We start from the raw sequence: 26,782 nt of genomic DNA, 5'->3' as shown, positions 1-26,782 counted from the left end.
AGGAGAAGCTCTTGGTCCTGTCAAGGCTGGACAGCCCCCCACACTCCCCCACCCCCGGTGTAGGGGAATGTCAGGGCCAGGAGGCAGAAGGGGTCCGTGGGTGGGGGGAACACCCTCATAGAAGCAGGGGGAGAGGGGATGGGATAGGGGTTTATGCCTGGGAAACCCGGAAAGGGGATAGCATTTGAAATGTAAATAAAAACTATCCAATTTAAAAAAAAGAGTGAGAGAGAGAAATACATCTCTGGCTAACTGCACTGACTGCTCTCAGAGTGGACCAGGGTTAGATTCCCAGAACCCACACGGTAGTTCACAATCATCTGGTACTCCAGTTCCAGCTGAGGTCACACAGTACATTTACACACGGGCAGATAAAATCAGTCAAAAAAAAGAGGAAGCAGAGAAAGGAGGAAGTGGTGGTGGTGGTGGTGATGGTCTCGTGCTCATATTGTTGCTGCTTGGATAGATCCTTCTTCCCTGCTCACCATGTATTTGTTTACAAACATTGTTCGCGCGCGCGCGCGCGCGTGTGTGTGTGTGTGTGTGTGTGTGTGTGTGTGTGTGTGTGTGTGTATCAGGGGCTCTAGGGCTTTAACTCGGGTCTTCAGGCTTGGCAGCAAATGCCTTTCGCTGCTGAGCTATCTCTGTAGTACATATTGGAGATTTTCTTTGTTTTTGGGGGGGGGGTTTGTTTTGTTTTGTTTTGTTTTTGTTTTTGTTTTTTTGAATTGGGGCTTTTCGATGTAGTTCTGTCTGTCATGGATTTAAAACCAGTGATGCGGTGGTGGCACGTGCCTTCAATCCTAGCACCTGAGAGGCAGGGATCTCTAAGTTGAGGCCAGCCTAGTCTACTGAGCAATTTCCTGGACAGCCAGGGTTACAAAAACCCTGGGTCTCCAAAAACCAAGCCAACGACAATAACAAAAACTGGGTCTCATACAGCATTTGTTGTTCTCAAATCTCGTCCCACCCCAGTGTAGAGAGGATGACATTGAACTTCTGGGCTTTCTCTACCACTCAAGTGCTGAGACTACAAGCATGTGTCCTCACACTTAACGGTGGTTGGTGGTGCTGGGGTGGAGCCAGGACGTCAAGCACCGCTGGCAGTCCACCAACTGAGCTACAGGCTATTTATGAAAGACTGTTCAAGGAAGGCCTGTGTGGTGGGACTTAGGCTACTGTGTTTAAAAGGTGGTGGTGGGTGAGGTTGGATGGGTAGAGATAGCTCTGGGAGCCTCAAGGCTGGGTGACTCTGCAGCCGCAATACCTTGGTGTAAGTCACCAGAAGCTTAGACGATGCAGGTTCCAGGACCTTCGCCAACAGACCTCACTTTTCCGCCCGGCCCTGCAGCCCTCCTCTGCGTTTCCGCCCTCACCTCGAACGTCCAATCGGAGAGGCCTCATCGATTCCGCTTGCCGCACCAACAAATCACGACTAGAATAATCCCCCATCATCAACATACTGAGTGCCGCCGTTCTTATACGATGACCAATAGGAATGTAGGACCGTGAGCTGGGCGGGACGGACTGCAGCCAAAGGGCATGCGCATTTCAGGCAGCCAATGGCAAGCGGCGCGTAGGCGGTGGACTTCCAGCGGCTCCCTGCGGCAGTGGGGCGGGGTCCAGGGTCCCAAGTCTGAGTAACTCCGGAAACGGTGAGTGCTGAGGGTCTTCTCTGGGAAGCTGGCAGGGAGGAGGCTGGGGACTTGCCAGCATTAACCCTTCCCCAGAGTGGGACTGGTGTGCTGCCTGGAGAATGCACAGTGCAGTTGTCGTCTGGGCCAGATGGGTAGGCAAGTTTTCAGGCAGTCGGCGGGGAGAGATGCAGCTTCTGCAAGTACAGACTACTTGGATGGATTTCGTCTTCAAAGCTGAGCCTGGATCTTTGAGAAGATCCAGGAAGGAGGGAAGGAGCTCTCCTAAAAGCCACTGGTACCTACCTTCTTTCCTCATGAGAAACCTGGCCCAGAGAGGAGAGACGTTCCGACAGATCTTACTGTAGGTGTGCCTACAGCCCCACAAATTATTAAGGCTGGCGGGCTCAAGGTTGGGCTTGCTGACCTGCGAGTCCAACACTGGGGAGGCAGAGGCAGGGGGATTGCTGTGGGCCTAGGTTAGTCTAGGCTCTATAGTAAAATGCTGCCTCAAAATAAAAAGTGTGTGTGTGTGTGTGTGTGTGTGTGTGTGTGTGTGTGTACACACGGGTGTGTGTGTGTAAACGTGTATGTGCATGTGTGTGTGTACAAGGGTGTGTGCGTGTGTGCTCACGATATTGAGTAGAGCGCATTATCCCTGCATTTAGAAGACTGAGACAGAAGGATCACTGTGAGTTGGAGGCCAGTGTGAGCTACAGTGTGAATTCCAGGACAGCCTGGGCTACACTGTTAGACCAATGTCAAAAACATAAAATAAAGGATGAATGGGTATTCCCTCAGTTGGAAAAGTGCCCTCAAGCACAAGGACCGGAGTTTGAATCCCAGCACTTACATAAACTGGAGTGTGGCAGCAGCCACGTCACCCCTGCACTAGGGGATGGAGACAGAGCTCCTAGACAGCCCAGCCAAATCAGTGACCTTGGTTTAGTAAGAGCCTGCCTCAAAAACCAAGGTGAAGGAGCAGGAGAGATAACTTAGGGTTAAAGTCGTCTTTAACCCAGAGGATCCAGACTTAGTTCCCAGCACCCACATGGCAGCTCACAGCTGTATATAAGTCCAGTCCCAGGGGATCTTACTCCACCTTCTGGCTTCCATCGGTACCAGGCACAATGAGGTACAGCGCAGACATGTGTAGTCACAAGGCTTACACATATTTCAAAACAATAAGGTGGAAACCAGGCAGCCATGCTGTGAGCCTTTACTCCCAGCACTTAGGAGGCAGAGGCTGGCGGATCTCTGAGGTTGAGGCCAGCCTGGTCTACAGAGCAAATTCCAGGAGAGCCAGGGCTACACGGGGAAACCCTGTCTTGAAAAAGCACAAAAATGTAGAAAGTAATAGAGGAAGGACCTAATGTTCACTTTGGGCCTCCATATATACGTATGGGAAGCAGATTTTCACTCTTAGGTACGCAGGCATGTACACACTGTTCATGTACACCTATGCATAGTGTATCCACCACACATCCATCCACCATATACACACGCATATAAAATGTACATATATACCTTACACAATATATACTTGTATATACTCATATACTATCCATGCATGCATAATTTATGTACATACATGCTTATGCCATGCACACATATGTATGCCTGCACACACACGCATACAACATGAATATATATACCTATAACATGTGCATACTATGAACATACTCGTACACCTTGCACACACATGCATCATGTTTATACTTTTTTGTTTTGTTTTATGAAATGGTTTCTGTGTAATCCCAGGTGTTTGGAAACTCACTCTGTAGACCGGGCTGGCCTTGAACTCTGAGATCTCTGCCTGCCGCTGCCTCTTGAGTGCTAGGATTAAAGGCGTGTTCGTGTGAAACCTTGTCTCTTAAATGTGGGGACCCAGGTGTGCACCTCCCTAATGGAGTCAGAGCAGCCCCAGTCTCTTACAGGGGTGGATCTGGGGCACTGAAGGGAAAATTGAAATGGTAAAGCTCATGACATAATTAAGTTACACACACTTATGTTTGTGTGTGTGAGCATGTACTTATGTAGTTTAAGTGGAGGACAACTCAGAGTAGTTCTCTCCTCCCACAGTGTGAGTTAAAGGGATTGGACCCAGGTTGCCACGTTTAACCACTAGTCCCTTTACCTGCGGGCCATCTCACTGGCCCTAAAATGTAGTACTGCTGGTCAGGGGATGAAGCCTAGGACACAATGCATACAGGATACATGCTGTGCTACTCTCAACTCCTCCGCCTGCAGCGGATTCTCTTTGTGTCATATTTGGTTGTTGTTATTCCTGTCTAATTCAGGTCCTGCTGACCCAGTACCATGCCATGTGGAACCAGGTTGGAAGATCTTTCCATAGCAACCGTCTCAGCATCTTTAATTTACCTGGGGAAATGGAGGACCAGAGAGGTTAAGTGCATTGCCTGAGGTCACACAGAAAGTTTCAAGCCGCACTGCCAGGTCTGTTGCATCTAGCCGCCTGTCCTCAGGGACTATGGTTCAGAGTAGATACTGACTGATTGCCTGATTGATGAACTGCATGCCTCTGTGTGATTAAGACAGCATCTCCCTGTGTGACCCAAGCTGGCCTTGAACTCACAGAGTCATCAGTGAAAGGCATGCACCACGGTGCCTGGGTTGAACATATTTTATTTTTGTTTATTATTGGTAAGGTGTTTTTATAGGGATGTGTGTAGCACATGTGTAGGTCAGAAGACAGGTTTTTTTGGTCTGTTCTCTCCTTCCATCCTGGGCAAGGGTAGAGCTCAGCTTACAGGCTTGGCAGCAAACACCTTTAACCCTTGAGCTGTCCCCTGAGACAAGAGGATATTGTGTAGCCCTAGTTGGCCTTCAATACTTTACATATCCGAGGGTAACCTTGAATTCCTGATCTTCCTGCCTCCCTCTGAAGTGCTGGGATAGCAGGTGAGTGCTCCCCTAACTGTGCACCTCAGGGTAGCTTTTCAGACTGTTGAAAGATTACTGAAAGAGAAAGTGCCCGTCGGGGACTCCTGCTCAACAGTCGGGAGGCAGAGGGAGGCACAGTCAGGAGGCTTTTTGCACTCTGAGGCCAGCTTGAGCAAGACAGATGGACCATTGTGTGAATCTGACCTTCCAGAAACAAGACAGGAGGCTCACTCTGCTAAAACTGTTGTACATCTGTAGTTCCAGTTGCTCGGAACGCTGAGGCAGGTGGATTGCTTGAATATATTGAAAATCAGCCGGAAAAAAGTATACTAAGATCTTTTTCAAGGGTTTGTTCAAACTAAATAAATATTTCTCAGGCGGTGGGTGGTACATATTCCTCCCTCCCTTCCTTCCTTTCTTCTTTCTTTCTGTTTTTTTTTAAAGATTTATTTATTTATTATATATAAGTACACTGTCGCTGTCTTCAGACACACCAGAAGAGGGCATCAGATCCCATTACAGATGGTTGTGAGCCACCATGTGGTTGCTGGGAATTGAACTCAGAACCCCTGGAAGAGCAGTCAGTGCTCTTAACCGCTGAGCCATCTCTCCAGCCCTCTTTTTGTGTTTTTTTGTTTTGTTTTTTGTTTTTTTGTTTTTTGAGACAGGGTTTCTTTGCATAACCCTGGCTATCCTCGAACTTGCTCTGTAGACCAGGCTGGCCTCAAACTCAGAGATCTGCCTGCCTCTGCCTCCCGACTGAGAATTTTTTTTTTTTTTAAAGAAAACAAATAGAACCTAGTTAGATGACTTCAAAGTCGAACGTTGAGTACATACCACGCTTCCAGAGAACTGGAATTCTAGTCTCAGTACTCGCATCAAGTGGGTCATGACTGCCTGTGACTTCAGTTCTGTGGGAGTTGACGCGCGCGCGCGCGCACACACACACACACACACACACACACACACACACACACACACACACACAGAAACAGTACAGTAGTGAGCTGGAGGCAAACCTGGGCTATATGAGACTGTCTTAAAAAACAAAATGAAACCAAAATGAAACCAAAAGTATAAGATGTCTTGCTCTCACTAAAGGTTGGGGTGGCTGGCGGGTAAGTATTCCTGCCTGTCTTCAGCCAGCGCCGTGAATGGTGACAAGCATGCCTCTGTGTGGGCGGAGAGCCGCCTCGGAAGACAGCAAGGCAGATGGCACAGAAGCTCAGCCCCTGGTGCCCACAGGACGGTTGATGGTGCTGCTGCACTGGCCCGGGCCTGAGGGCGGGGAGCCCTGGGTCACCTTCAGCCAGCCATCTCTGACTGCAGAGGAGATGTGCATCCACATCGCACACAAAGTCGGTGAGTACACAGCCCCGGGGAGTAGCTGATGCTGTGTTTCCCCATCACTGGACAAAAAGGAGTGAGCTCGAGCACCGCTTACGTCAGGGCCAGGGATGGAGAACTCTGCTAAGCCAGGCCCGTGATCCCAGAACATGGGAAGCTGAGGCAGGAGGATCCTCACAAGTTCCAGGCCAAACTGATGACACCAGAAGACCCTGCTTCAGAAAACAGATCTTAGGCTCAGTGATAGGGCTCCTGCCTAGACTTCCCCAGTGAAGGGGCTGGAGGGACGGCTCAGCGGTAGGAGCACTGGCTGCTCCCCCAGAGGACCTGGGTTCAATTCCCAGCACCCACATGGTAGTTCACAACTGTCTGTAACTCCCATTCCAGGGGATCTGGCACTCGCACACTCATACACGAAGGTAAAATACCAATGCGCATCAACAAGTCTTAAGAAAAAAAAAAGAATCCCCCAGTAAGAGGCTGCCATCTGACCCAGTGGTATAGCCACCACCCAAAATGCCCAGTGAGGGCTTAGAGTGTTTACCAGTTTGTGCAAAGTTCTGATTTCCAGCCTCTGTGTATCCCCCAAAGTCAAGTTGCTAACACTGTTAGGCCACACCTCCCCACACAGCTTCTTTCAGTCCCAATCACGCGTCAGTGGTCAGTGGTACCACCCTTAACTTCCATTAAGAGGTGACTTTGGTGATATTGGCTGGTGAGCGTTGGGACATGGTCAGACCATCACAAGACATGTACTGGACTGTGACATCTCTCACCACCTTTCTGCTGTGTTGACACGAGCAACAGGACCTGCTCTTTCTTGTGACTTTTTCTTTGTGGGCTTTTTCCAGCCACGCACGCCACAGTTCCCAAAATTAACAATTCCGAGACTCAATTACTTATGAATAAATGCCTAGGCCATACGTTGGGCTTGCTCCCTGACTAGCTCATAACTTAATTATGTGAGTGCCGTATGGCTGGCTACCTCGTCTCAGTTTCATGCATCAGACTTCCTCAGACTTCAGGGCAAATCTCTTCCCACCTCTGACTCTCCCAGGATTCCTTTATCTCCACCAGAACTCCCACCTTCTACTTCTTGCTTTTTGATGAGAGGCCACCAGCTTTTTATTGGCAGGTGATGCTCCCACACAGTGCACAGAGATTCTCTCTACACCACAGAGAAAATGGTCTCCACACAGGTCCAGAGCATATGCTCTGTTTGAGGAACCAAAAGACCTTCAGACTGACTGGGTCTAAGAACTGGAAAAGGGAACTAAAAATTGAAACTCAGGGATAAGACTGTCACTCAGCTGGTAGAACATTGTCCAGCACGCACAGAACCCCCCCCCCGCCCCGCCCGCACACACACACAGAACCCTAGCTTCTACCCCCAGCACCACAAGAGCCAGATGTGACAAGGCTCGCCTGTCATCCCTGTACTCTGGGAAGTGTAGGCAGGAAGCTCAGGAAGAAATTCATGGCTATCCTCAGCTACAGATGGACTTCGAGACCAGCCTGAACCCTGGGAGCCCTGTGTTAAACAAGAGGAATCGAAAGTAAGCATCAGGGGCTGGAGAGATGGCTCAGTGGCTTAGAGCACTGATTGCTCTTTCAGAGGTCCCGAGTTCAATTCCTAACCACATGGTGGCTCACAACCATCTGTAATGATATCTAATGCCCTCTGGTGTGTCTGAAGACAGCTGCAGTGTACTCACATACATTTAAAAAAAAGAAAGCAAGCATCAGAGTCAGAAGCCAGGCCCAGGTGACTCAGTGCCGAAGGGGACGGGATTTCTCCACAGAGAATAGGGAGCCAGGGGAGGCTTAAGCCAGAGAGTAAAGCACATGGCATATGAGAAGGCTTTTACAAGTGAGGTACCATGTTTTATCAAGCCCTTAGTGAGAATAACGTGTAGTAACCTTGGAGAAGAATTTGTGTTTACCTGGTTTTGCTATTTGTGTTTTGAAACAGGGTCTCTCTGTGGAGCCCTGGCTGGCCTGGAACTCACAGAAATCCACCTGCCTCTGCCTTCTGAGTGCTGGGATGTACCACCATGCTCAACCTGTTTTTGTTTTTTTTGTTGTTGTTGTTTTGTTTTGTTTTTGTTTGTTTGTTTTTTGAGCTAGAGTTTCATATAGCTCAGGACAGCCTCCGAGTTCTGGGATTACATGCCATTTAGTCCAGTGTCCCTACCCAAGCTGCAAGGAAGCTGGGAAATGTAGTTCTGGGAAGCCTGGGCCTGGTGGAAATGCTGAACTACTTTGTGCATACATCAGCATTTGACAACTCACAGATGGGAGGGGGCCTGGGAAGGGCATGTTCGAGGAGTCAGTGGGTTGTAGGATTCTCAGGATCTGCAGATGAGTGGCTTCAACTTCCTCCCCCCCATGTTCCAGGCATCACTCCACCCTGCCTGAATCTCTTCGCACTCTACGATGCACAGGCCAAGGTCTGGCTGCCCCCAAACCACGTTCTGGACACATCCCAAGACGCAACCCTGAGGCTCTATTTTCGAATGAGGTGAGTAGGGGGTGTATATGAGAGAGTGTGAATGTGTTGTGTGTGCTTGGGTGTGGTGTGTGTATATGTGTGTGTGCACGTGTGCCCATGTATCCACGTGCCACAGCATCAGCGTAGAAGAAAACCCAGTATATCCACTGTGCCATGGTCTCTCGGATCAAACGCAGGTTGATTTTGGCAAATACCTATCCCACTGCCTCCTCCTGGCTTCCTTCACCCTTTCCCTCCCTGCAGGTTTTACTTCCGGAACTGGCATGGCATGAATCCCCAAGAGCCTGCTGTATACCGATGTGGTTTCCCAGGGGCAGAGACTTCCTCAGACCATGCAGAGCAAGGTGTACAGCTCTTGGACTCTGCCTCATTTGAATACCTTTTTGAGCAGGTATGAGCAGGAATGGGGAATTTAGACCATTTCAGGGAACAAAGGAATGGTTAAGGACTCCCTTCCACTTCTAGCTCCACTTCGGCTCTATATTACAGCTCATACCAGCTGGGATCTTTTAGCTCTCTTTACTAGAAGAACTTGGGGTGAATGAGTGCTAGGATTGATTAGTGATGTCTGTCATGGTCTTAAAATCCTGCAGGGGTGGTATCTTGGTCTTAGGAAAATGCTTATTTCTTCCCTCCCCAAAAGGTGCCTAGAAGTAGGATACTAGAGTTTGTTGGCAATAGAGCGAAAACCTCCCCACACCTCTTTTTCTATCTATTCTCCACCCCTCAGGGAAAACATGAATTCATGAACGATGTGGTATCTCTGCGGGACCTGTCTAGCGAGGAAGAGATCCACCACTTTAAGAATGAGAGCCTGGGCATGGCCTTTCTGCACCTCTGCCATCTTGCTCTCAACCGTGGCGTCCCCCTGGAGGAGATGGCCAGAGAGATCAGGTGACTGGAAATGGAGTAGGAACCAGGAGTAAGTGGGTGCTCTGGGGTCCCAGAGTGGACCCCTCATGTTGCCTTCATTCATCCAGCAAACATGTATTGAGCGCCTACTGTGTACTAGTTGTAAGTGTTAGGACAGAATATCAGCTTAGCAAGTTGACACATTGTAAAGCAGATTGGGTCCTAAAGGAAATACAAACCCAGGGGCTGAAATGGCACAGCAGACCTGACTTTTGCACAGGACCTGAGGTCGGTTGCCAGGACCTCCATTGGGTGACTCACAACTGTCCATAGCTCCAGGGGCTCCAACCCTCCTGACTGTTTTTTTTTTTTTTAAGACTTATTTATTTATTTTATATATATATATATATATATATATATATATATATATATATATATATATATATATAAATACACTGTTGCTGTCTTCAGACACCAGAAGAGGGCATCAGATCCCATTACAGATGGTTGTGAGCCACCAGTGGTTGCTGGGAATTGAACTCAGGACCTCTGGAAGAGCAGTGAGTGCTCTTAACCACTGAGCCACCTCTCCAGCCCCGATACACATATTTTTTAAATTTAGATTTTATTTATTCATTTCATGTACCCGGCTCTATCTGCATGCACACTTGCATACCAGAAGAAGGCGTGAGATCCCAGTACAGGATCTCATAGTGTGAGACACTATGTGGTTGCTGGGAATTGAACTCAGGGCCTCTGGAAGAGCAGACCACTTAACAGACCTCGTAACCTCTGAGCCATCTCTCAAGCCCCTCGTGACACTTTGAATCCCAGCACCCAGGAGGCAGAGGCATAGTGGAACTCTGTGAGGTCAAGGCCAGCCTGGTCTACAGAGTGAGTTCCAGGACAGCCAGGGTTACATAGAGACCCCGCCTCAAAAAGAAAAGAAAGGGGGTTGGGGATTTAGCTCAGTGGTAGAGCGCTTGCCTAGGAAGCGCAAGGCCCTGGGTTCGGTCCCCAGCTCCGAAAAAAAGAACCAAAAAAAAAAAAAAAAGAATTAATCCCATAAAAGCCAGTCCTACAGAGGTGGTGTTCTCTGTCGGTGCAGACTTCTGGAAGGCACTGTGGGACTCAAATCTCAAATCTGAGGCAATTTCTGGAAGCTCAGTAAGGGTCTGTCTCTGGCACAGACCTAGTCACACAATCAGTAGTATGCTGAGACAGGAGAATTACAAGTTGTAGGCTAGTCTGGGCTACAGTGTATATGACCTGGTCCTCCCAACACCCAAATAAGTAAGCTAAGAGTATTTGGTCAGACCTGTAATTATAACACATGGGAGGTACAGCCAGGAGAATCAGGAATTCAAGGTCAGTGTCAGCCACACTGTAAGTTGAAGAGCAGTCCGGGGCGTGTGAGGCCTTATCCCCAAAACACAAGACACAAGAAATTAGGGCCAGATGTGTTGTGCACCTGTAATTCTTACACCCAGCACATAGAACTAGGAAAATCTCTTCAAGTTTGAGGTCAGCCTTGGCTACACAGTTAGTTAGCTAGCCTGGGCTAAAGTATATAATATAAAAACCAAGACAAGGAGCTGGAGAGACGGTTGATTGCTTCTGAGCACGGGCTGCTCCTGCAGGGAACCTAAGTTCAGTTCCAGCACCCACACGTCAGCTCACAGCCACCTGTAACTCCAGTTCCAAGCTCTCTTCTTGTCATCGTGGACACATGTATGTGTGCAGGATCATGTGCACCCATGCACACACAGAGAGAAAAACAAAAATGAAATAAAACAACTTGAGAGAAAGTTTCAGGATATATAGAGTTTCGCTCTGCAGTGCTGGGGCTAAGGGCAGAGCCATGGTGCTTTAGATTGGGTTCTTCATGTCCACATTCCTGACCCGGGCCTTATTGTCTGCATTAAGCAGCAGGATAGTCAAGCCACTCACCGTGCCTGACCTGTCCCCCTGTCACCATTACAGCTTCAAGAACTGTATCCCTCACTCCTTCCGTCAGCACATCCGCCAGCACAATGTGCTTACGCGCCTGCGTCTCCGCAGAGTCTTCCGCCGCTTCCTGCAGGCCTTCCAGCCTGGCCACCTCTCCCAACAGGTTGTGATGGTTAAGTACTTGGCCACCCTGGAGCGGCTGGCTCCTCGTTTTGGCTCAGAGCACATACCTGTGTGTCATCTGGAAGTTCTGGCCCAGCCTGAGAGGGACCCCTGCTACATCCAGAACAGTGGGCAGACCACTGGGGACCCAGGCCCAGAGCTGGCTTCTGGGCCAGCCACCCATGAGGTACTGGTGACAGGCACCGGAGGTATCCAGTGGCGTCCACTACAGACCCAGGTGAGCAGTCACCATAGCTGTAGCCCCTCAGGGGAGCTCATGTGAGCTTCTCACTTGGCTTTAGAGGCCTGTCAATCTGTCCTGTTTCTGTCCCTGTGGTTTTTAACCCTCCATTTATTTGTGGGAGGCGAGTGCTGGTGTCCCAGAGTGTCCATGTGGAAATGAGATACTAACTGGGGAAGCTGGTTCCTCTCCTCTGACCATGTGAGCTCTGGGGACCAAACCCAGGTCATCAGGCTTTGGAGGCAAGCACCTTTACCTGCTGAGCCATCTCATTGGCCCTTGAGGGGTATTTATTTATTGGTTTTCTTGAAACAGGGTTTCTCTATATAGTCCTGGCTGTCCTAGAACTCTTGGCCTCAGACCCACAGAAATCCACTGCCTCTGCCTCCCCAGATCAAAGGCGTGTGCCTCCACCGTCCAGCTGAGGGTTTTTTATTTTTATCTTTTGAGTTAGGGTCTCATTCGGTACAAGCTGACCTGGGACTCAGCTGTACTGAGGCGGAAGTTGAACTCATGGTGCTGCCCCTGCGGGGGAGCTACAGGCTCCAGCCCAGTTTCCTTCTGTTCTTTAAGGGAAATCAAACTAGCCCTGCCTTGCTCTGTCTCTCACCCCCAACCCAACTTTGGTTTTTAGGACTCTGAGAGAGGTCACAGCAGAGGGAATCCCCAAGGCAGCCAGTCTGGGAAGAAACCCAAGGCCCCTGAGTCTGGAGAGCACCTGGCAGGGAGTCCCCAGGAACCACCTTGGACCTACTTCTGTGACTTCCAGGACATTTCCCATGTGGTACTAAAGGAGCGTCGAGTGCACATCCACCTTCAAGACAACAAGTGCTTGGTGAGACCCACGGGTGCTAGGTTTTGGTGGCAGAGGCTGGGTCATGTCCTGCCAGGCCCCCTGACTATGTCCTCCTGGCCCCACAGTTGCTGTGCCTCTGCTCCCAGGCCGAGGCCCTGTCCTTTGTGGCCCTGGTCGATGGCTATTTCCGCTTGACTGCTGACTCCAGCCACTACCTGTGCCATGAGGTAGCACCCCCGAGGCTGGTGACTAGCATCCAGAATGGCATCCACGGGCCCCTGATGTGAGTGATGGTGTCCCCGGGATGCCAGGGTTGGCACTGCAGGAAGCCGAAGCCGGAATCCTAGGAGACATTCACACATACACTGGCGGGGCGTGTACACACAGGCTTCCTGCAGCCCACGTAGGGTGTGTGCAAGTGTGTACAGCTACATCACACCTAGGTACAGCCCGCAGGCCAGTTAGCTGGGGGCCACATCAGTGTGTCTGTCACTGTGTCTAGCTGTCTGGCCTCTGTATGATGCCTTTGGTCCTCATTTTCATCACTGCTGTTGCCACCTCTAGGATGTCAAGGCCCTTACGCTTGTTCACTTTTCTTTTCTTTCTTTTTTTTTATGCATATGACTACACTGTAGCTATCTTCAGACACAGCAGTAGAGGGTTTTAGCCACCATGTGGATGCTGAGAATTGACCTCAGGTCCTCTGGAAGAGCCGGCAGTGCTCTTAACCACTGAGCCATCTCTCCAGCCCGCTAGTTCACTTTTCATTACTGTAATAAAATACCTGAAGCTGGATCCTTAATGAGAAAAGAGGTCAGCTGTGATTCTGCACAGCTCAGTGCAGGCAGGTCAGCTGGGACGTCATAGTGAGACACTGTCTCAAAATTAAATTGTAAGGATTTTCTTTTTTTTTTTTTCTTTGACCCAATTGATAATATATAATTGCCCACTTAAACATACAAAGCCCAGTACCATCCATCCCTTAGGAATATTAATAACAACCTGTAAATACACAGAGCAGAATCTTAACGTCAGCCTCCATCATCCTGCCACGGCTTCTCTCTCTCTCCTCTCCCCTCTCTTGTAAGGATTTTCTTAAGCATTTTAAATTATGTGTGTATGTTGGCGTACCTGAATACAGGTGCCTACAGAGTGCAGAGGCATCGGATCCTCCTGGAGCTGGTATTATAGGTGGTCGTGAGCCACCCGGTGTGGGCGCTGGGAACTGAACTTGGGTCCTACTGAAGAGTAGGAAGCCCCTTTAATGACTGAGCCATCTCTCCAGCTTTTAAAAATTGAATTTAAAAACATGTCTAGGGGAAATGACTGGATGAAGTGCTTGCCTTCTCGTGTGAGGCTCTATCTGTATTTGAGCCCTAAAAGACCCACAGCTCAGCGGCGCGTTATGGTCCAGGCATTCCTATGGTGCCAGGGGAGGTAGAGATGGACTCTCTGGAGACCGATACTGTCCAGTATACATGGCAGCCCGCAACAGACCCCCTCTGCCTCCAACAGCAGAAGTGAGGACTGGAAGCTCAGGCCGTCCTCTGACATGAGCAGTGTCGTGCACACATGCACAGATGTAGTGACAAGAGTCTAGACTGGGTCTGTAGCTCACTGGAGCAAGCTGTAGTGCTTTCTAGCATGCGAAGCCCTTGGTTCAATCCCCAGCAGTGCGTGAACTGGGCATGGTGCTGTATGCAGGTATTCCCAGTGGATGGCCACAGGACAGTCTACAGCACTCGACCCTCCTACCGTCTTGGTACCGGGGGATCAAACTCAGGTCATCAGACCCGACAGCCAGCACCTGTACCTGCTGAGTCATCTTGCTGCCTCTCGTTTTGTTTCGTTTTGAGAATGCGGCTCCAGTGCAGCCGAGAGTGACCTTGAACTCCATATCTTCCTGCCTCTGCCTCCCCATGCTAGGACTAGGGACCTGTGGCTACCTCTTACTTTTTAAGTTTTGTTATTGCTGTGGTTGTGGTTATAATTTTATGTGAACCATTTGTTGGTTTGGTTGCTTGTTTATACATTTGCACCCCATGCATACCCGCTACCCACAAAACCTGAGAGTTACAGAACAGTTGTGAACCCCTTTCTGGGTGCCAGGAATCAAACCTGTGTCCTCTGGAAAAGAGCAACCAGAGCTCTTAACCTCTGAGCCATCTCTCCAGCCCATCATGTCTGACCCCTCATCATGGAATGTAGGACATCACATGAGCCTCAGAGGGGACAAATCACACAGAAATGGTGTCCCCACATGGCCCTGTGACCTAGGATGATGAACAGCAACCATGGTCTGTAGTTTGGGGACATGTGACTATCTCTCTACTGTAAATCACCCTGTCCTTTTGTGGCTGTATCTGGGTGTGACCTGTGTGACATCAGATAGCTGTTTTCCTGCCTCAGCATCTGTCCTGTTGTCAGTGGCTGTGTTTGATGTTAGGTACACGGGTTTTACTCTCTGTCAGTGGTCATTTATATGTATAGCGATGCGTGTGGACTTAATCTCAGTGGTTCTGAAGGTTTTTACACATTACGTATTTGAGGGGAGGACATGCCATAGTGTACGTGGGGAAGTCAGCGGGCAACCTGCGGTTCTCTCCTCCTATCACATGGGTCCTGGATGCTGAACTCAGGTCATCTTGCTCTTAGCAAGTGCCTTCCCCACAGAGCATCTTACAGGCTCTCTGAAGGTTTTGCATGCATGTATGTGTACATAAGGCAGTCAGAGGTTGGCCTTGAAGTCTTCCTCAGTCATTCTCCATGGGTTTCTTTTTATTTTCGTGTGTGTGTGTGTGTGTGTGTGTGTGTGTGTGTGTGTGTGTGTGTGTGCGCGCGCGCCCCGAATAAATTCCAGTGCCCATGGAACACAGAAAAGGCATGGAACTCTAGAGATGGAGTCACAGGTGTGGACCACCACACCTCCTTTGTCTGACTTGTCTCCCAGCTGGTGTGTGTATCTCTGGGACATTGTCTGGCATGAGTCCCACAGTGACTCCAAGAGGCTTGACGGTGCCCCTGTCCTCCTCTCCCAGGGACCCATTTGTACAGGCTAAGCTGTGGCCAGAGGATGGCCTCTACCTGATCCAGTGGAGCACCAGCCACCTGCACCGACTGATCCTCACCGTAGCCCATCGAAACCCGGTGGGCCTGGGGTCAGGTGGAGGGCAAGGGAGATACTCCCTTCATAAGCTGGATCTGAGCTCTGCCTGACCCCCTCTCACATCTGCCTCCACAGGCTTCCAGAAACGGCCCTAGGGGCCTACGCCTCCGAAAGTTCCCCATCACCCAGCAGCCTGGAGCCTTTGTGCTTGATGGTTGGGGCCGCTCCTTTGACAGCTTGGGGGACCTTCGGCAGGCCTTGCAGGGCTGCTCATTGCGAGCTGGTGATGACTGTTTCCCGTTGCACCACTGCTGCCTGCCCCGACCAAGAGGTGAGTAGGAGAGTGAAAGGCACAGGGTAGGGATGACACTCTTCCCTGAAGCCAGCCCACGAGGGCAATGTCCACTCCTCTGCCTAGAAATCTCCAACCTTGTCATCATGCGGGGGTCTAGGGCCCACACCCGGCCACTCAACCTCAGTCAGCTTAGCTTCCACAGGGTTCACCAGGATGAAATCACCCAGGTAGGTGTTGTGTGGTAGGGTGTGCACATCGGGGAGGGGGGGGGAGTTACCTGCTCTCCAGTGCCACTCTCACTGCAGCCTGTGCCGCTCCTTACAGCTGTCCCACTTGGGCCAAGGCACAAGGACCAATGTGTATGAGGGCCTGCTAAGTGTGGGAGGCCCCAATGAGGGCAAAGTGGACAGTGGATGCCCCTCTGGGCCTGATAGGGGCAGTGGGCAGCAGCTTCGAGTGGTGCTCAAAGTCCTCGACCCTAGTCACCATGATATCGCCTTGGTAAGTGTGCAAGGCCGACCCTGGGGTATCTGGAGAGGACAACTGGGAGGGATGGGGTGGGTTTGCAGACCTGCCCTGCCCTGTCTCCACAGGCCTTCTATGAGACTGCCAGCCTCATGAGCCAGGTGTCACACATGCACCTGGCTTTCCTGCATGGTGTCTGCGTGCGTGGCTCAGAGAGTGAGTGCAGCCCTCCCACCCAGCTGGGTTTGCATGCTACCCCTTCACACTCCCCAGCTCATCACCTTTTCTGTTTAATGGTACTGGAGATGGAGCCCTGGTTTTCAGCATGTAGGGTAAACACTCAACCCACGAGTGACACCCCCAGCCCCTCACTCTGGTATTCCAAGCAGGAGCTCTTTTGTTGAGCTATACCCTCAGGTCCTCACTAGAGGATTCTAGGTAGGGGCTCTGCCTCTGAGCCACACCCCAGCCATCTGACCATCAATCTGTGCTGTAACCCTGAGACCAGACTTTGACCTACAGCGAATGCCCACTCCTCACCGCATAGCAGCCCTCGGCTTACATCCTAACACTGAATCATACTCTGACCCTCCCCCTTACCCTGTCTCCTTGCTATACCTACTCTGCCCTGTCTGCTCTATGTGAGTCTCCATCCTTTCCAGAATTCCTTCTTGCATACATCATACATCCTCCAATTTCTTCATCGCCACGGCCCCAGGCAGGTCCCAGCTCTGTTGTCAGTCATCCTGTGTGTCCACCCTGCTTAGACCTCTGTTCCTTCTCTGCCTGTCCTCCAACCTTCTTGTGCAGGCTGACCCCAGTTGTGACTGCAGTACCCTCATGTGTGCCCCTTGATCCTGCTTTCCAGCCTGTGCCTGACCCACCCCTCTATCTTGATGTCACCTTTGCACCCAGTGTCCTGGTCCTGGAGACAGAGCTAGGTGGCTGCCCCTCTAGCAGCTAAATCTTTGCAGATATCATTGTAGCGGAATTCGTAGAGCACGGTCCCCTGGATGTGTGGTTACGGAGACAGAGAGGCCGAGTGCCCATGCCCTGGAAGATGGTCGTGGCTCAGCAGCTGGCCAGCGCCCTGAGCTACCTGGTATGTGGGCCTGAAGGGATACTTGTCAGTGAGATGGTCGTAGGTGCCCTGGGGATCAGAAAGGGAGGCCACACTAACCAGAGTTATGAGTCGTGACTCCCAGGGGGGTTGTCCACAAGCTTGACCTCTAATATGCCCCAGCCATTGCTGTTCTGTCATTGTGTCTCCTGAAGGTCTTCTCTCTTTTGTATCCTCACGCTCACTTCAGTGGCCCCAAGAGCAGGGCACCAGGCTCTGTGCCAGACCCTGCACACTTATCACACTGTGGACTCTGGGGCCTGACATCTGAGTTGGAAGAGACAGCATAGATCTTTCCCTATCTGTGGGTGCTCCAGTCTCCTGTAGAAAATGGGATATGGGTGAAGCCAGGAATAATGACATGGTGACACATCCCTGCCATCACAGCTCCCAGGAGCCGAGGCCGGGAGATTTGGAATTTAGCTATTCTCAGCTATACAGTGATTTTGAGAATAGCCTGGGCTATACAGTACCCTGATGCAAGCGTTACAGTGGGGCCTGGGGGTAGAGCATCTGCCTCACATGGAAAAGCCTGGAGTCCATCCCAGCCCTGTCAACAGGGTGTGATGTATCCCTAAGACTTAGCACTGGGGAGGCGGAGGCAGGAGGGCCATCTTTTACAGTATAAATGTCATGAAAATGATGCAAAATCTTACTACTTTTTTTTTTTTTTTGAGGCAGTGTGTCACTGTACGGTTTTGACTGGTCTGGGACTTGCTATGTAGACCAGGCTGATCTTGAACTCTTAGAGATCTACTCACCTCTGCCTCTGCGAGTGACAGGAACCCACTCATTCTCGATGAGTGCCAGTTTTGATCATACCTCAGTTTGAAGATGGCCTGTGTTTAGAGAGGGCTAACGGTACTGAAAGCTGTCAGGATTGAGCAGGCGGATCTGGAGAGATAGTGGTAAATGCTTACTGTACCGCCGTGAATCGTATCCCTCGAAGCTCACATTGAAAGCCTGTATCCCTCGCACTGGAGAGGCAAAGACTGGAGGATCCCTGCCTGGCTAGCTTCCCCAGTCAGTGAGCTCCAGATTCAATTCGAGGCCCTGTCTCAAAGAATAAGGTGAGGGGCAACTGAGGAAGACCATAGCATCCATCCTTAACCTACACACGTATGCACACAAAGCAACATATAACATACACATAACACAGAACTGAGGGTCAGGTGAGGCACAGTTACCTTGGGAATGAGGCAGAATTTGAAACGGGTGGGCGGGGCAGGCCTCACCTGACAGTGAGGAGGTTGCTGTGAGGAAATCTTGGGAAGATCATTTTCAGGCGTGTGCGTGCGTGCATGTGGGAGCAGCCTGGGCAAAGGGGTGTGCCTGGCATGAGTAGGGTCTGCAGTGGGGTTTTCTGGCTTTTTGTTCCTGGCTAAGAACCTTGGCTCCTAATGTGACCGACCTTACTGTCATTTGACAACCGTCATTTTCACTTGGCTATCCCTTTGGGGAGGAGCCTTACAGGGTAGGGCTGGCCAGTGGGCCCAACCCTGGGAACCATACACTTTCCTCTCCTCTGCCACCCCAGGAGGACAAGAATCTGGTTCACGGGAACGTATGTGGCCGGAACATCCTGCTGGCCCGCCTGGGGCTGGAGGAGGGTACCAACCCCTTCATCAAGCTCAGTGACCCTGGCGTGGGCCAAGGCGCCCTCTCCAGGGAAGGTGAGTTCTGGAGCGGGGCTGGGCCAAGGGATAGTCTTTCTCTGTCCTTTCCATGCCATGGCTGACCTGTGACCTATGCTCCCAGAGCGGGTGGAGCGAATCCCCTGGACAGCTCCGGAGTGCCTGTCCGGAGGGGCCAACAGCTTGGGCACTGCCACGGACATGTGGGGCTTTGGTGCCACCCTCCTTGAGATCTGTTTTGATGGAGAGGCACCTCTGCAGGGCCGTGGTCCCTCCGAGGTAAGTCCTGAGGATTTCCATGGGTCTGGAGGATTCCGGCCTCTGTCTAAGTGGCTGAAAGATTCCTAAAGGGGGGATCATCAAATGCAGAACCTGGCTCTTGCGCCAGGCCAGCCAGAGCAGCCTTGATTCCAGACACAGCTTTTGTTGGGGGTGGGGGGGCATTAAAGCAGCTGAGCTGAGGGCAGGGAGGAAGCCGGGATGCTGGGAGAAGTTGGTAGCTATCCGCCCCACTCTGCAGAGCCCATTCCCAACTCTTTAGTCTTTACTAAGCTTAAGCCGCTTTCTCTGTAAAGTGGGCATAAAAAGACTAGGTCCTGGTCCGAGCTAACCCTGTTGCTCGCTGTGCCTTCGTGGAAGATGTGGGGTGGAATGGGGCACTCACTTTCTGGGGTCAACACCCCCACAGAAAGAACGGTTCTACACAAAGAAACATCAGCTGCCAGAGCCCTCATGCCCGGAGCTGGCCACACTCACCCGTCAGTGCCTGAGCTATGAACCCGCACAGAGGCCATCGTTCCGCACCATTTTGCGGGACCTCACAAGACTGCAGCCACAGAGTGAGCCAGGGCCCCGGGAGGGTGCAGCTGGCGGGGGTGGGGGGTTCCCTACCAATGCAGGCACTGTACGTCCGAGGCCTCTGCACTGGGGCGTGGTGCGAGACAGTTTCATACTCACCCAAGGGTCTCCGGGTAAGAGGGATGGTGAGGATCTGGGCATGGGAAACCGTTTGGGTAGCAGCCAGGCTCTAACTGCTGGCTTTGACTCTCCCAGATCTAGTGGGAACTTCGACTGTGAACTCGGACTCACCAGCATCGGACCCCACCGTTTTTCACAAGCGTTACTTGAAAAGGATCCGGGATTTGGGTGAGGTGAGGCGTTGGCTGGAGAGCGGGAGTAGGAATGGACAGCTGGGGTGTAGGGTAGAGATGTGGGGGAGAGGCTTGAAGATTCGGGGAGGGGGAGAGCTGGGTTTGGGGCTCAGATGCTATGGAATGGAGTCTTCAGGGCTGAGGTCTATCTGGAGACTTGAGCTGGTTTAGAGAGGTGTGGTAGGGCCTGGAGACTGAGGGGCAGGGCCACTCTGCGAGGAATTTAGGGCTTAAGGAAGCCTTAAGAATAGTTTTGAGAGGGGCTGGGGATTTAGCTCAGTGGTAGAGCGCTTACCTAGGAAGCGCAAGGCCCTGGGTTCGGTCCCCAGCTCCGAAAAAAAAAGAGAATAGTTTTGAGAGCCAGACATGATAATTTATGCTAGCACTCAGGAGGAAGAGTCAGGCACATCTCTGAGTTTGAGGCCTCCTTGGTCTGCATATCAAGTTCCAAGCTAACTTGAGCTACAGAGTGTGAGTTTAAAAAAATAAATAGTTTTCTGATGGGGGAGTGGTAAACATTCCTCAAGTTTGAAAGAAGGCCCAGGGAATTGGAAAAAGACCTAAGTAAGCCCCAAGAATTTTGTTTCACAAGGAGTAAGTAGGGCTAGCAAGCTCTACGGCCCGGGATGACCCTCCTGCCCACTTGTGCAAGGGTCACTTTGGCAAGGTCAGCCTGTACTGCTATGACCCGAACAATGACGGCACTGGCGAGATGGTGGCTGTGAAAGCCCTGAAGGAGGGATGTGGTCCCCAGCTCCGCTCAGGCTGGCAGCGGGAGATCGAAATCCTTCGGACGCTGTACCACGAGCACATTGTCAAGTACAAAGGCTGCTGTGAAGACCAAGGTGTGCACCAGCTGGCCATGGTGTGCATGGGGCAGCCACGGTGTGTGGGTGTGGCTGTTCCGTCCATCCAAGATCTCTACACTAGGGTGGAGGTGGGAACCATCCTGGCCTGACCAATTAGCATTACTCACCCTCCGTGGGGGCGTGGCTGGGCAGCCTTCTTCTCAGTTGGGGGGTGTTACCTATGTGGGGGAGAGGTAGGATGAAGAAAAGCCCCTAGCATGCAACAGGGTTCTGAGTAGGTCCATAGGGCATGGACCTGCCCCAGCATGCACGGGTCTTGATCATTTCTCCCTACACGGGAGGAATCTGTGCAGAGCTCAGGGCTCCAGGATTCAGAGAGTCCAACCCTTCTGCAACATCGCCCTTGGTCTCTGCCTCACAGGGGAGAAGTCTGTACAGCTGGTCATGGAATACGTCCCTCTGGGCAGCCTCCGAGACTACCTGCCAAGGCACAGCGTGGGGCTGGCTCAGCTCCTGTTGTTTGCCCAGCAGATCTGCGAGGTGGGATGGCCGGGCCCCTTTTAGAGTGGAATCTGCTGCGGCGGGTCTGTTGGGTCCAATAGGTTCTATTCCTGTCCCTGCCCTTGTCCTTGGACTAGATTGCTTTCACTCTTTTGTGTCCTGGTCACTTGGACACAGCCCCTTGGGCCTCACCCTTAATCCCTACAGTTTCCTTAAGACTGGACGCATGCACCTTTTTAGCGCCTCCCATTGAACCCGGGAGGCCAGCCTCCCTCCCATCCCCATCCTCTGTGTAGCCTACCGTGCCTGGCCTAGTAGCTACAGGCCCCACGAGAAATCCTGTAGAGGATCGCCTATTCCTAGAACCAGCCATCTCTGCTAGGTCCCACCCACCAAGTCCCACCACCTCTCTGTCAGTTTCTGTCCAGCCTAGCTTGGCTCTGAAAGCCCCACTCCTAACCTTGTAGAGCACTGGTTCTCAACCTTCCTAATGCTGCAACCCTTTCATACAGTTCTTTATGTTCTGGTAACCCCAACCATAGAATTATTTTCATTGCTACTTCATAACTTTAATTTTGCTACTGTTATGAACTACAATGCAAATATCAGATAGGCAGGAAGTCTGATACTCCATCCCTTGTTGAAAGAGACATTGGACTCCAGGGGTCATGACACATGGGTTGAGAACCACTGTTGTAGAGATTTGCACAATCCTCCGTTTGACCTTCCCCGCAAAGCCCCGCCCCTCGCAACTCATCCTCCCACCTGGCTTTGCTGGCTTAGCTCCAAGCCCTGCTCTGGCTCTTCCCTTTGCTTGCTCAGGCCAGGGCTCAGCCTGACTCGCTCTGCCCCACCCCAGGGCATGGCTTACCTGCACGCTCAGCACTACATTCACCGAGACCTCGCTGCGCGAAACGTGCTGCTGGACAACGACCGGCTGGTCAAGATTGGAGACTTTGGCCTAGCCAAGGCTGTACCTGAAGGCCACGAGTACTACCGAGTGCGCGAGGACGGGGACAGCCCAGTATTCTGGTGATCAGGAGCGGGCATAGTCTGAGGGGGCAGGGTGGAAAAGACACTGGGATGCAGAAGGAAGGTGGGCGGGGCTTAGAGATGAAAAGGGCGTGGCTGAAGCCCAGTGGGCGGGGCCTAGGGACAAAAGGGGCATGACTAAAGTCCACTAGGCTAGTTTGCCTTGGCTTAGTCTGTCAGTAACCCCTCAGACTGTGCCCTGAAGGGTGAGGTCCCAACTGGAACTCGGGTCCTTTCACCTGCCTGTGAACTCCAACTCCAGTCAGACAATCCTGAGCTGCCTCTGTTTCCAGGTATGCCCCAGAATGCCTAAAGGAGTGCAAGTTTTACTATGCATCTGATGTCTGGTCCTTCGGGGTGACCCTTTATGAGCTGTTGACATACTGTGACTCTAGCCAGAGTCCCCCCACGGTGAGCAACAGACATCCCACTATACCCTTGTGTTTGCTAGGGAGCTTTTGTAGAAAAGCATGCATTTAAAGTTCAAACCCCCACCCCCAACACTGGCAGACTCTCTTGGGGGTGGGGGGGGTTTCAAGACAGGATTTTTCCATGTTACCCTAGCTGTCCTAGAACTCACTCTGTAGACCAGGCTGGCCTCCAACTCAGAGAACCGCCTGTGTCTGCCTCCAAGTGCTCGGATTAAAGGCCTGCACCACCATTGTTAGCAGCTGATGGGCTCTGCCCCAGCCTCTCTGCCCGGCCCTGCCTGACCTGGAAGGTGCTGCCTGGCAGTGTGGGGATCTGTTTTGTTTCTGTGGAGTTTGTTTGTATGGTTCTTTCCCACCCATTCATCATGTGTTGGTGTGCACCCACATGTCATATCACACAGGTAGTGGAGGGCGTTTGGCACCAGATGTATAAAGTGAGGACATGACCACTGCAAGGTGTGGTCAAGGAGAAGGTTCTTATTGTAGACACAAGGGAGAAAACAGCCAGAGGCATCTGAAGAGTCCAGGACAGGGAGAGAAAGTAGACTAAATTTGGCTAAGATGGGTGGGAGGGACCAAGAGACCAAAATGGCAGGTTATATAGGAGAAGCTGGGGAAATAGAAGCCCATGAGCAGAAGTTTAGGGTAGGGATGGGGTAAGAAGAGTGGAGAGGAGCCATGATGTCATCATGGAGCCTGTAACAAGACAGACATGACCCTGAGGGAGCCTGGTGGCCAGCATGCTGACAGAGGCAGGAGGACAGCTTGCAGGAACACGTGGTCCCCAGGATTGGACTCAGCACAGAGCACCTTTATCAGCTTGTCTATGTCACCAGCCTTGTTTTAATGATTTCTAAAAATCACATTTTATTTACGCACTGGGGAGGAGCACATTGTGCGGAGGCACACATGTGGAGGTCAGAGGTCATCAGGCCCGGTGGAAGGTGCCTTTAGCCAGCCAAGTGCCTTTGGCAGCCCTCACTTTGTTTTAGAACGGAGCTCCTTTGGGGACTCGGGCTGCCCTAGAACTCCCAGCCTTCTAGCCTCACTCAGTGCTGGTACTGCAGGACAGTCTGTCATTTCTATTTTATATGTATGGCTGCTTTGCCTAACTGTGTGTCTGTGCACTGTCTATGTGCTGTGCCAGGAAGGCCAGAAGAGGGCATCACATCATCCGAAACTTCAGAAACAGCCGTTGTGAGCTGCTATAGGATGCTGGGAGCTGAACCCCAGATCTCTGCAAAAGCAACAAATACTCTTCAACCACGAAGCCGTCTCCCCTTGCAGGGGAGTTTTTAACTGAAATACTCAAAATGCCCAACACAGGCAAAAGTCCTGATATTTACTGTGCAGTGGTAGAGTCCATGTGAGTGAGACGTCTGCTGTTGCCAGGAGCCAGTGTCCAGCTCCATCCCACATTCACTGTGGTGGTGACTGAAGCTGGCTGCGCTATACACAGTGACCCCTGTCCTGCTGTCACTCGACATCCCTCAGTCACTAGATCAAGGGACCCTCTCTTTCTGCTCTAAATTCCTGTGACTTTTTCTGATGGGCCCAACCAGTTCATGTGTCCACTTCACAGTGAATCACTGAAAGGCTTTGGGTTACAGTGATTGGTTAGCTGAGAGCTAGGGGGCGAAGCCAGGAGAGCATTCGCTCCAAAGACAGCTTTTCTCCTCGGCTACTCGGGTCAAGGCAGGAGAATCCCTTGAGCTGGAGAGGTGAGCACCAGCCCGTAGGGAGATCATTACCTCAAGAAGCAGGTTTTAAAGAGGGCTGGAGCTGTGACTCAGTTGGTAGAGCACTGGATGGCATGTATGGAGCCCTGGGTTCCATCCCCAGCCCAGCATAAAATGGATGTGCCTGCCTTCCCAGCACTGGAGGTGGAGGCAGGAGGATCAGATCAGGAGTTAAAGGTTAGCCTGGGATACCTCAAAAGAGTGCCAGGGCTGGGGACATGGCTCAGTAGTTAAGCACTTGCTTTGCAAACATGAGGAGAAAAGTTCGGGTCCCCAGAACTCGTTTGACTGTCAGAAGGGCATGTTGACCTGCTTTAAATCCTTCCAGGGAAGGCAGAGATGGGATTCCTAGAGCAAGCTGCTGAGCCAGGCTATTCAAATCAGGGACCTCTGGGTTTGATTGAGAGACCCTGCCTCAGTGGATAAGGTGGAAGATGGTGTCCAACATGATTCCTGAGCTCAACCTCATATCTCCATATTAATATTAGAAATCCATATTAATGTATGTGCTAGAGCATATGCCCCCCACACATGTGCCTACACACATGCAGACATGTATGTACATGGTCTGGGCATGACTGTATGAGTATGCAACATATTACCCAAAACTGTGGGAGGGAGACAGAATCTAGACCCTGTCTCAGGGACTAAGACAAGCACAGAGTGGAACATCTTTGTCATCCTCTGGCCTTTCCATGCATATGCATCCTGCCTGTGCATGTGTGTGTATGTGCCCACACACACTAGGAGGCACGGGTCACTGGTTCACAGCTTGTGCAGATAATGGCTGTCAATTGTGCTTTAGAAATTCATCGAGCTCATCGGCGTAACCCAGGGCCAGATGACTGTGCTGAGGCTCACAGAGCTGCTGGAGCGAGGGGAGAGGCTGCCGCGGCCTGACAGATGTCCCTGTGAGGTGAGTCCCGACAGATGCTCCCCTTTCCCACCCTCAAGTCAGGGTAAATGGCCTCACAGCCCCATTTCTCCCGCAGATCTATCACCTCATGAAGAACTGCTGGGAGTCAGAGGCCTCCTTCCGGCCCACGTTCCAGAATCTTGTGCCCATCCTTAAGACAGCACAGGAGAAGTACCAAGGCCAGGTGCCTTCAGTGTTCAGCGTGTGCTGAGAGTCAAGGGCATCGGGGAACAGCCCCACAAAGGCCTCCACACACTCTATCCCTTACTCTGCCTGAAACCCCACCTGTGAACTAAGTTTCCTTCCTTGGCCCTGAGCCTGGCTATGACCTGAACAGACCCTGGATGTTCAACAGGGATAACTGGGAGTCCTGGGTCTTTTCACAGTTGAGACCTACTGTCTTCATTAGCTGGGAAGAAGCTGTTTGCTTTGCTGGAGGCCTGAGGGTTTCGGGGGTCCATCTTCAGGAAGGTAGCCTATCGAGCTGTGCAAGCAGAATGAGACTTCAAAAGAAGCTGTGATACTTCTGATCACCCCTAAACCAGCAGCCAAGCTGCAGTGTGACCTGGAGAGCCTGTGCTTAGCATGGGTCCCTAGCTGGCTAAGCCACCAACTAGATCAGTTCCTGGTATACAGAAGGCACTCAGTAGCTGCTTGTTAGAAGCTGGGGAGATGGCTTGGTCAGTGAGGGGCATTCAAAAGTGCTTGCCTTGCAAGTAAGCACAAGGCCGTGAGTTCAATTCCCAGAACCCACGTTAGCTCTGTGTGGTAGGACATGCTTGTTGTCCCAGTGCTGGGGAAATGGAGACAGGCAGCCTTGTGGACCTCACTGTCAAGAAGCCTAGTCCATTCAGTGGTGCTCAGGCCAAAAAGCAAAACAAAATGGTGGAGCAGTGCTTCAGGAAGAATACCCAGAGTTGTCCTCTGACCTCTGTACAAACATGTGCATACACACCTGCACATACATATGCATTCACACAGGAAGGCCATTTGTCACATATGTAGGACTGCCAATTTTACCCTTTCCTTCCTGTGTAACCTCAGGAAAATGTCTTGACCTCTCTGGGCTCATCTCAGCCATGGGGATGGTCAGCCTTTCTACCTCATAGAGCTGATGATGGGTTCCATTTAAACTGCTTAGGAGAGACACAGATGAGTGTTTAATAAAGTTTATGTTTATTGCTA

At 51.4% G+C, this 26,782-nt stretch overlaps 1 protein-coding gene across 5 annotated transcripts; it reads left to right on the top strand.

The window, feature by feature from the left end:
• Positions 1–1,585: 1,585 nt before the first annotated feature.
• On the top strand, positions 1,586–26,782 carry Tyk2 (tyrosine kinase 2). Of its 5 annotated transcripts, none has more exons than XR_015626308.1 (25): positions 1,586–1,655; positions 3,935–4,091; positions 5,681–5,900; positions 8,283–8,406; positions 8,641–8,788; positions 9,128–9,291; positions 11,233–11,599; positions 12,237–12,437; positions 12,524–12,681; positions 15,437–15,545; positions 15,640–15,835; positions 15,923–16,026; positions 16,124–16,300; positions 16,393–16,480; positions 17,239–17,366; positions 18,922–19,057; positions 19,143–19,297; positions 19,707–19,857; positions 20,072–20,169; positions 20,822–21,014; positions 21,400–21,518; positions 22,302–22,511; positions 22,805–22,922; positions 25,487–25,597; positions 25,674–26,782. XR_015626308.1 is itself a non-coding variant. In XM_087560011.1 (25 exons), exons 3-25 carry the CDS (start codon positions 5,693–5,695, stop codon positions 25,806–25,808), a joined length of 3,561 nt encoding a protein of 1,186 aa, XP_087416137.1. In that variant the 5' UTR covers positions 1,586–1,655; positions 3,935–4,091; positions 5,681–5,692; the 3' UTR covers positions 25,809–26,782. The 5 variants fall into 5 exon arrangements, 3 of the variants coding, with proteins under 3 accessions (XP_087416137.1, XP_087416135.1, NP_001244276.1); XR_015626307.1 differs by having other exon boundaries at positions 5,640–5,900; XM_087560011.1 differs by having other exon boundaries at positions 22,339–22,511.

Source organism: Rattus norvegicus, chromosome 8 (assembly GCF_021556685.1).
Source record: "Rattus norvegicus strain SHRSP/BbbUtx chromosome 8, alternate assembly SHRSP_T2T, whole genome shotgun sequence".
Classification (NCBI taxonomy): domain Eukaryota; kingdom Metazoa; phylum Chordata; class Mammalia; order Rodentia; family Muridae; genus Rattus; species Rattus norvegicus.
This window is presented reverse-complemented; position numbering and strand designations above follow the sequence as displayed.

Bases quoted from the DNA above. Each gene is read 5' to 3' on its own strand.
- Tyk2 (XM_087560011.1), top strand. From the start codon at position 5,693: ATGGTGACAAGCATGCCTCTGTGTGGGCGGAGAGCCGCCTCGGAAGAC. The intron at 5,901-8,282 runs GTGAGTACACAG...CCCATGTTCCAG, and splicing joins CCACATCGCACACAAAGTCG to GCATCACTCCACCCTGCCTG. The intron at 19,058-19,142 runs GTGAGTTCTGGA...CTATGCTCCCAG, and splicing joins AGGCGCCCTCTCCAGGGAAG to AGCGGGTGGAGCGAATCCCC.